The sequence below is a fragment of the Athene cunicularia genome (genome assembly GCF_003259725.1).
Source record: "Athene cunicularia isolate RWA chromosome 2 unlocalized genomic scaffold, athCun1 chr2_part1, whole genome shotgun sequence".
Taxonomy (NCBI): Eukaryota; Metazoa; Chordata; class Aves; order Strigiformes; family Strigidae; genus Athene; species Athene cunicularia.
In genome coordinates, this window is record NW_020799095.1 from 33,204,099 (window position 1) to 33,213,512 (window position 9,414).

General features: G+C 37.8%; 1 protein-coding gene across 1 annotated transcript in view; it reads right to left on the reverse strand.

Annotated features, from left to right (window-relative positions):
* Nucleotides 1-347: 347 nt before the first annotated feature.
* DNAJC1 (DnaJ heat shock protein family (Hsp40) member C1) overlaps nt 348-9,414 on the reverse strand; it is a 73,232-nt gene continuing 64,165 nt past the window's right edge. The window contains exons 10-12 of the mRNA XM_026843390.1: nt 2,627-2,675; nt 1,672-2,144; nt 348-559 (exon numbers count right to left, since the gene is read on the reverse strand). Coding sequence (XP_026699191.1) covers nt 491-559; nt 1,672-2,144; nt 2,627-2,675 — 591 coding nt within the window. The 3' untranslated portion in view covers nt 348-490. The remainder of the gene's footprint in view (nt 560-1,671; nt 2,145-2,626; nt 2,676-9,414) is intronic.

Below are 9,414 nucleotides of genomic sequence, written 5' to 3' on the forward strand. Positions count from 1 at the left end.
TATTTCAAAATATTGTTAGAACCACTAGACATTTCATGTATCAGCAGCCATGCTTACAAGCAGATGGTCTTGGATTTATAGTTGCAAGAAAAAAAAGTATTTTGAGCTCAGAGTTCCATTACTCTCATGCTTGCTTATCAGTTTCCTACCAATTCTCTCTCTCAAAACAAATGTATGTTCTTTATATGCTGTCTATTCATTGGCTGCAAACCCACCAGTTCCGGTATGCAATTATCAGTGTGGATTTTCCTGAAGGTCCACTAATTCTTAAAACATTATCATCACACATCTGCATAAGCAGCTCTCAACACAAAAACACACCTTCATTCTTCAACACACAAAACAGGTAAGATGGTATCAGATTTAATATTTTCTTTTACTAAGGCACATGACGTATAGAAATACTGAGGTACAAAAATGCAGATTCCTGCACATGAGATTTAAAACCCCATTTTGACAAAGATGAGCTACATCTCTTCTGCTCAAACATTCAGCTTTTAGCCATTTTTTTCTTTTGCACCAGTTCAACAAGCAACTTGTATCTTGCTATACACTCCTCCTAAAAGTAAAAACAAAAGTGTTAATTAAAAGTTTGATATTTTAGTACTGTTTTAACTCTATACACACTACCTCATTCTAGAAGAGCAGCTAAGTTCTAGGGGTTGTGTGGGGGGTTTTTGGGGTCTCTTTGGTTTTGGTGGGGGTGTTTTAAAAATGTTTTAAAGCTGTACACTGGATTTCAGAAGGAGAACCTGCATCTAGTGAAAAGCAGATTAGAAAAATGAACTTGCAATTTATGCTTCTTAATGGATAGTTTCTCTCTTTAAATGCACACAAACCCAGGAAAACAGTTGCCTGGTACTTCTTGACAATGACTGTAAAGGCAATTATTAAACAGTTGTATTGTAATACCTACTTCAGAAGAGTTACTCTGCTAAAAGCCACGCTGCAGATGGGTTAAGACAAGTCTTTACATTTGCTAACTCAGCACCCAGTGCCACCAGATACTGTTAAACAGCTTCAGAGCCAGAGAAACACTAAAATCCCCCACCCACGATTTCTGCTCTCACACTGTGTTTAGCACACATAAAACTAGGATTTTCTGCAGCTACAATGACTGAAGCAAGCAACCTAAGCTATCACAACTATTATGAAATCTAGCGCAGACCAACTATATCAATGACAATGAATGCTATTTTAAAAAGATTATACTTACAAAAAAGAACATTAGATTACTGAGCATTTAACACTTGCAGATGGATTACTTATTTTGTTTGTTCATTGAGATGGGTTGAGAAAGGTATTGTAAGAGTGTAAGCAAAGCAGCTCACCAACATTTGGTTACTAACTTTGAATCAAAATTTTTTTTAAAATCTAATTTGTCCTGCAATTGAAGATCTGAAAGGCAGAGGAAAGGTAGGTATTTTAAATGAAACAGGAGGTATTTCAACATTTTCTGTAACAGATCAAACAAACTGTATTAAATGAAAATATATTTTAAATAAAAGCAACAAACATGACAGTAATGCTCTTCAGGTCGATTATGTCAACTGACAGGCTAAGTAAAGACCTCACCTTTCTGCATGGACCCTCAGTTCTTAAGGTAATCATAAATTGGTAGAAAATGTTTCCCCTCAATTTATACTACAGTTAAGCCAAAACTAAGCATACCTTGCTTTTTCCAGGAACACATTTTGCTATTTTATCCCAGCGATCTGATGTTCCCTTTGGATACTGCTGCAAGGCCATTTCAAGAAGTTTCTGCTGATTTTGAGTCCACAGTTCTTCTGGGGCACGACTTTTCTCTCTTTTTCTGCTCTCATCATCGCTCTCTTCCTCTTGCTCGGTGTTATCGAAATCTTTCTGGCGTCTTCCTCTGCCTTTCTCTTCAGGTATCTCTTTCATTGCTGGTGAAACAATTTCAGGTGTTTTGACAATTTTTCGTTTGCGGTGTCTAGTTTCACTTGCAATGGTCTCCTTTTGATCTATTTGGACATCCATCTGCTCTGGGATATGATCGTAGTTTCCCTCTTCTTCCTCGTCCCTTTCTCGCTGGGTGATTATGTGGTCTGGCAAATTCATGCTGACTTTGATGTTCTTGGAATTCTGGGCCAGCGTTTTTAGCTCAGAGAGCCTAATGATACCTGTTAGAAGTACTGTTGTTACACTTCTAAAAAAAATAAACCGCAAACAACCAGGGAGCTTCCCACAAATAATAGGTACACAATATAGTGCAGAGAGAAAATAAAGATCCTCTGGATTTAGAGCTCAAGGAAAATGCTTATCAAGACATCACGGTATTTGTTACGAACTTTGCCAGTTATGACCTCATTGGATATATGTGAAGTACTAGTAAATTACCACACTGATACAAACAAACAGAACAGCCTCAACAAATGAACAAAACCCACAATAAACAGAATAAAGAAGCCTGGGAGGACATAGGTAAAAGGAAACATTCCCTCAGAATACCCAGAAGTTCTTCTCTTTGCTCAATCTAAGGCAAGGTTAGAACAGTCCCTCTGCAAAGCATACCCCCAAAGGTACAAAATGCACCGTATTTGCATAGCTATCATCCAAATACAGCGTTTTTTCTAAGCATCAGTGAGGATCTAGTAGGACACACCTGGTGTATGTGTAACAGAATCCTTCAGTTGTTTGGCTTTCATGGTAACCTGCATTAAAACAACAACAAAAACTATTAAAAAAATTACAAGATTGGGGCTATTGAAGAATTCATTGGCAGCTTACTGCAAAGTACCAACACTGAACATACTTCAAATACAGCGAGGCTGACGTTCTTCAGCTGGTTTTGTTCATGTATGGATCCCAAACTGGCAAAAAGTAACTTTCTAGACTTTGTCCTTTCTAAAACATTCCTATCTTATTAAAATAATGTAAGCAATGCCACACATTTCTATCACCATAATACATCACAGCTGATATTCAAGTTTTATTTTCTTTCATTGTTAAGTCCTAATTCTCTAACCTAAAAATACCAGGGTGGGGGGGTGGGGAAGGTTAAGGTATATAGTTACCTTCTATATATTAGTTTCTCAAAACTCAGCAAAAGAACAAAATAACCCATGTAGGTCCAGATGATGAAGCACACTAATGGGCAGGCATTCAATTCCAAATTAAATGTTACAGTATGACTGCCAAAGATCAGCAAAGGCACCTCCTAAGTCCTGATATTTCAGGAAAAAACTTGCCCGTTTCAACCTCTCCATGTATACTGAAATCTGTGTCCTGAGAGAAAGATAACACCAGATTTAGCGTTTTCATTTTCACTTAAGTAAGGAAACAAACAGGCTTCCTCCCCACCCAAACCAAGGAGCTTCCCCATCCCAAATTTCTAGACCTCGCTATAGATAACAAAGACAATAGGTTTCATTTAAAATTAAGATGCTTTTAATCACTTAGCGTTTGTTACAGCAAATGGTCTAGAGTCCAAAATTCAAGTACCACATAAAAGCATTTAAAGATGTAGTATACTCAAAGAAATTCACACACTTTTTAATTACTGAAAACGTTTTATGAATATCAGATCTCAATTCCAGTTTTTTTGAAGTCTTTGTGAAAAAGCTAGAAATTGAAATCAAGTACTCTGAGCCACCCAAATCAAATACAACTTAAAATGTAAGCGGGTAACGCACTGAATCAGCACCAATACTACCTGGGATGGGTAGCCTGCATTTCCTGCTGTTTGAACTTGGGCCTTCAGATGTTATCATCTGTTTAGCGTAAGGCACTTTGCAGTGTGCTGCCCAGAGCAGAAATAAAAACCACGTCACCTACAAAGTCAGAAATTCCTCCATGTGGGATCTTATTTACCCAAAATATGAGTCACCTAGACCTTCAGAGCCACAGCACAGACCTCTCTTGTTTTAACTAATGCATGTTAAAAACAACAGACTAGTATCCTCTATACAGAGCAGCACCAGAGAGCAAACCTGCCAGGGGGTTGTACGGCTATTTGCTGGAAGAAGAAGAAAATATAAAGATTCAGGATTTTTATTCTATGACAAGATTCATAATTGAGTACTTCAGTATTTAATAACTTTGGTACTGTCTGCTTCTAGTCTAGTCTGGTTCTCCAACCTACCTTTCTGCCCATGAAACTGCAGGACTTTGCTTTAAAAATAGGCAAGGGCTGGATCTCCTTAACTAAATGACAGCAAGACTTAACAAGGCCAAGTGGTCTATCTTCCTTACAAATTAAGCCAAATTTTCTGGGATGATTAAGTTTAAATGAAAACTCTGTGAACAAAGAATCCCCAACTCTAACCAAAACCTTTATCCAGAGGTAGACATCTGGCATGGAAAACTTTGGTTTCTACTGCTGCAGTATGATAAAGTTTTAATAGTTCAAGGAGAAATCTCAGAATAGTAATATAAACAGATAACTTTAAGTAGCACTTAACAGTTCCATCTGATCTGCATGATCCTGATTTTGAAACAACAGGATGGATCCTCCTTGAAATAGGTGATCCACTAATAGAAATTGCCTTGCCTTCCTTGAGGAGTTTATAGTCTAAAATAATCCAAATTAAAATGTGTTTCATTTTCATTATTAGCAGAGTGTCTCTGTAGGGCCAATGCTTTAAAAGGCTGAGTGGAGGGGAATCCATTCTTGACTGTGGAACAGAATGGATCCTTCATGGTGTCCTGCTATGCACCTCTTAAATAGAAATTAGTGTATTATAATCCAGTTAATATACCATATTTTGAAAAGAGTGAGAAGAACTTGTCATGCAAACAAGTAGCTGATCCTTTAGAGTTTACTGCAACGATGCAGTGGATTCACTGCAAATATGCAAGGCATTATCTATGTTCACGTATTCCAGAAATGCCAAGAAGGCAAGAAAAAAAGAGAATAAAAGATCCCCTGAACAGAACAGAGCAAAATAAATCGCAAGCCAAGACAAAGACAGGTATACTTAGTTGCTAGCCCAATGCCACTGCTTGGTTTTCTCTATGTTGAACCTCTGACGTTTTTAACGGAGGTTGGAAATTATTTTATCATTCAACCTAAGGCTACACATGCAACATAAGTTGCTAGTGGTGCAAATCAATATGCTGGATTCAAGTTTCCTTTACAAGACGGACGTTCCCAAATTAGGTTAGTACAGGTATCCCATAACATATAAATTTTGCTGCGTATTACGTCCAACTGAATTAGAATCTAAACCAACCCCCTCCACTAGAACAGTGAAGGATTTTGGTTTATTCCTAGACCCTAATGGCATTCTGCAGTTCCTGAACTTTTTGCATGTTGGGGAAGTAACCTTGCCACAGGTTAATTTATTTTGGATAACTTTAGCCATAAAAACTTGGTGAACCCAGATGTAGCATTTGTAGTAAGTTACTCCGTTTATCACATGTAATATTTCCAAGACTTTCTCTTCTGAAGGCATTATGATATCTGTCCATATTTTGATGGACTTTCAATTTGAACATTCACCATGTAAACTGGAAATAACTGTGTGCATGGTTTAGATAATGAAAATCTACAACTTCAAACACTGAACAAGCACCTTCAGTCGACGTAAGTTTGACAACTCATCAAGCTTCTTACAGCTTTACTATCATCATTCACAGGTTACACGAGAAGATTATTTGTCTTTTTTTTTTTTTTTTTTTTTTTTTTTGAGTCAGCTTTCTTCATCATACAGATGATTTTGCAAGTCCTTTCCCAGGTGTTATGTACAGTTCATGTTTACTCCAGCTCTTTTTACTTAGCGTTCAAGTATCACTTATTTAGACTTAAGATTTGTCCATCTGCTTCAACTGTCATTGCTGTTAAAGATGCTGACAGAGAGCAAGAATCGTAACATGTCAGTATTAAACCACTAAGGATTATTAGGTATCCAACCTATGGAACATATGAAATAGTATTTCAGTCTGATCCAAGTTTGGTCATTGCTCTTGCCACTCAAATTTGCAGACTCCTCTGTTGCCAGTTCCTCTATACTTTGACATCCTTACTATCAATTTAAATTTCCTCTCCAGTGGTGAGTAGTGTTGTCTACTAGCTAGTTCTTAGTGATTTAAAAAAAAAATTTAAAAAAATCACTATGTAATGTAAATTGATCCACTGCTTTCTCTACTTGAATTTCTTATAACTTCCTTCTATTATTACTTTTTCATTAGGTAACAGATAACATACTTGGAAATACTGTTATTCAAAGTGTGATGCAGTTGCAGAATTACTCTTCTAGTTATTATTGCAGACTGTTTCTGCATAATGCTCTAAAATTACTGTTTTCATGTATATTAAATTATGACTGTTATCATGACTGAGAAGTTGTGCTAAAAGCCTGCTGTTGTTGACAACAGCTTTCACCAAAGTATTGGTCGGCCCTTAAGAAATCTTGGGTCTGAGGACACCTTAAATAATAAGGATCAAGACTATGAAATTGTTTTAAAAATGAAGAGGACAGATCCCATATTCCTGCAAGTATCTGTACTGCTGAACAGACACACTGCATTATTTTATAGGAATGAACTTTAAACATTGCTGTTTCTATGCCCAAATAACCTTGGCATCCCTGTGGTCCACCAGGGATAACAGAAGTCACAAAGTCAGGTAATCACACCCACAGTGAAACAGATTTTCTTAGACAGAGAAAGATGACCAAAAAATTAGCGTTGGATGCAAGCAATAAAATTGCTGAAGTAGAAATCAAACCATCTTACTATGGGACCTACAGAAAGACGCCCCAGGAACAGTTTGCTTCTGAGGACTCCCTTCAGAATTCAGTTTCAATAGCTCTTCAGCTACAAAAAGATTTTATTGAAAGCAAGGGGGATTAGTGGGATGATTTTATGCGATGAAAGACAGACAGAGCTGGTTTCCTCCTGTACTGCTGACAATTAGTCCAGATCACAAGACTAGTTGCTACTCAGCAAGAAACCCGGCAGTAAAAACATTCCTCATCATGACCATCCAGATGTTAAATCTCTTGTTACCCTGGACACCTGCCACCTCTTTCAGATGGGACAATCGATGCTTCAGAGATATAGAAAGAAAAGTAAAATTATTCCGAGTCAGCTTAAAAGACTCTCAGTAGTGTAGGCAAAAGCAAATTCTGCTATCACATGAATGAGAGGCTACTTTTCATCCTGCAGGGAAGGCTGACAAAAAAGCACAGAATTGTGACAGACCTAGAGGGAAAACCCTGTAAAGTCAGGTACAGCGATCCTACTGATGCCAGAGAGAAACAGCCCTTTTGCAGAAGATGCAGAGCAACTCCCATTCCCACAGCAGCAGCCGCCAGCGCATCACTTAGGCTGACCCCACCTGCATCACAACCAGCCCAGCTTCACAGGGCCACACCAATGAGGCTTTGAAGCCTTTGCCATTTTGCTGTCTCCTGGCAATCTTCCATGGGCAACAATCTATCTTCCTTCTCTGAATAGGAAACTAGTTTGATCAGGATTGCACCAGATAATTACAGAAGTACAAATCTCTTTGGTTCTGAAAACATTATGAGAAAATAACGTGGGGTTTATAGAGGAAGGAATAACACATGTCACTTGGCTTCTCATATGTATATAACCTTCTTGCAAGGCAAGATGACATGTTATTGTGCTACTAAAAGCTGCAGGTTCTGATAAAATTGTTTACTATTCTTATAATCTTCCTGAGCAGAATATTTACTAAAGCTAACATAGTTTCTCAGCATCAACTGTCAGAAGTTTGCTGTCCCAGTAGCAGTGTTCTGTTCACCCAGTTATCCTCCTGGTTGCTCTCCAACTAGTTAGTATACAAAAATTCCAAGATCTGTGGAATTAGAGAGAAAAATAACGTGGAGACAGTCTGTGAGTAGCTGAGGCTAATATACAGCAGTGAGAAATTTCTTGAATCTTTGAGGCTAATTTGAGTTAAACCCCACATTTTTTCTCATAAAGAAAAGCCAGACACAGGATTTTAATGCCTTCCTGGCTTTGTCAAATTAGTAGGCTTTTGCAGAACCTTCCAGAACACCATGGAATAAATTGCTGAATTTGAAGTTCTCCCCTTACAACCGAGATGTTACCTGCTGTACTGAGTTGTTCTTCCAATCTAGATCTAAACAGCTTTTTCATAGCAACCACAATTGTATCAAGAACCATCTGACCCAAGTCAGTCAACAATAATTACCCATTCCTTTATTTTCATGACAGACTCAAAATTTGTTGCTTTATAAACTGCCTTCCCTTATATACACTTAAAAGGCTGCTAAAATTGTTTTCCAGTTTGGAAGAACCTTCAAATACTTCAGTGAAACTCTGAATACTGAAGCATCAAGTCAGATTATTGTCCATACTTTCACAAATATCCTAAATCTACAACTTACTACATCCCTTGAAACAAAATATTTCAGATCAGAAGATGCAACTTTGTTTTGGCCCTGTTTATAACAGTTTGCTTAATAGATTGTTACCAACTTTCCCAGAAGTATGTAACATAACTAGTCTTTATCTACTGTGTAAATTACACATTGGATTTAGTGGTAACATCACGAACGAGTATTTAAGGACAATGTGCTTTTATTCTTGAAAGAACCAAGAGACATGTTACAAATTTAACCAAATTTGCTTAGACCAAGCAGCCGGCAACAGTACAATCTTCTTATGGTTATTCTGAACTTTGCCACAACAGATGGAGAGGAGGTAGCTACCTCAACAGAAATCCCCACAACTGTGAGTTTAATTATGAGGCAGTTTAAGATGTGGCCTGCAAAAAAGCTAATTTTGGCCTAAATCACCATAGGTAGAACACTAGCCCTCTCCTGTTTAAGTGCCCAAATAGTTAATTTAAAGCAGCAGCAGAAAAGCTCCTTTTTTCAGGACACAGAAAGGGGAAGAACTCAGCAACCAGAATTGTCATGATGTTGGAAACTTTATGTCAGTTAAAATCCATGTTTGAGAGTCAATTGAGCTCAATACTACGGCACTCGCCCAAGAGAGGAGCTTGGCTCAAAAGTCCATTGCAACAACTACTTGTACATTCTATTTTCTGACTGTTGCAAACACATTACCTTTCCTGAGAGTCAGAAGATTTGAATTCTGCAATGGAATTTAAACCTAGCTCACCAGGATGTATTAATTCCATGAATTCAAGCCACTAAAAAAGTTGCTGCATCGCAGGCTTGATCACTCCACAAGCCATCTATTTGAATTAAAAGCTGGTATCCCACTGTCTTCTGTAAAAAACTTTTTCCTCTAAATTAAAAGAATGCTCTGGTCATGCTCTTTATGAGAAAGAAATCAATCCATTTTGCATTTGGGTGTAAGATGCATTATGCTGCCCAATTCTGCAAAAACTGTAGGGGTGACTGTAAGATTGCACAAATTAGATTGCAAAATTAGTACGAGGGAACTGTAAACAGCAACCACACCCCCACCCCCCCCCCCCCCCCCCCTCCA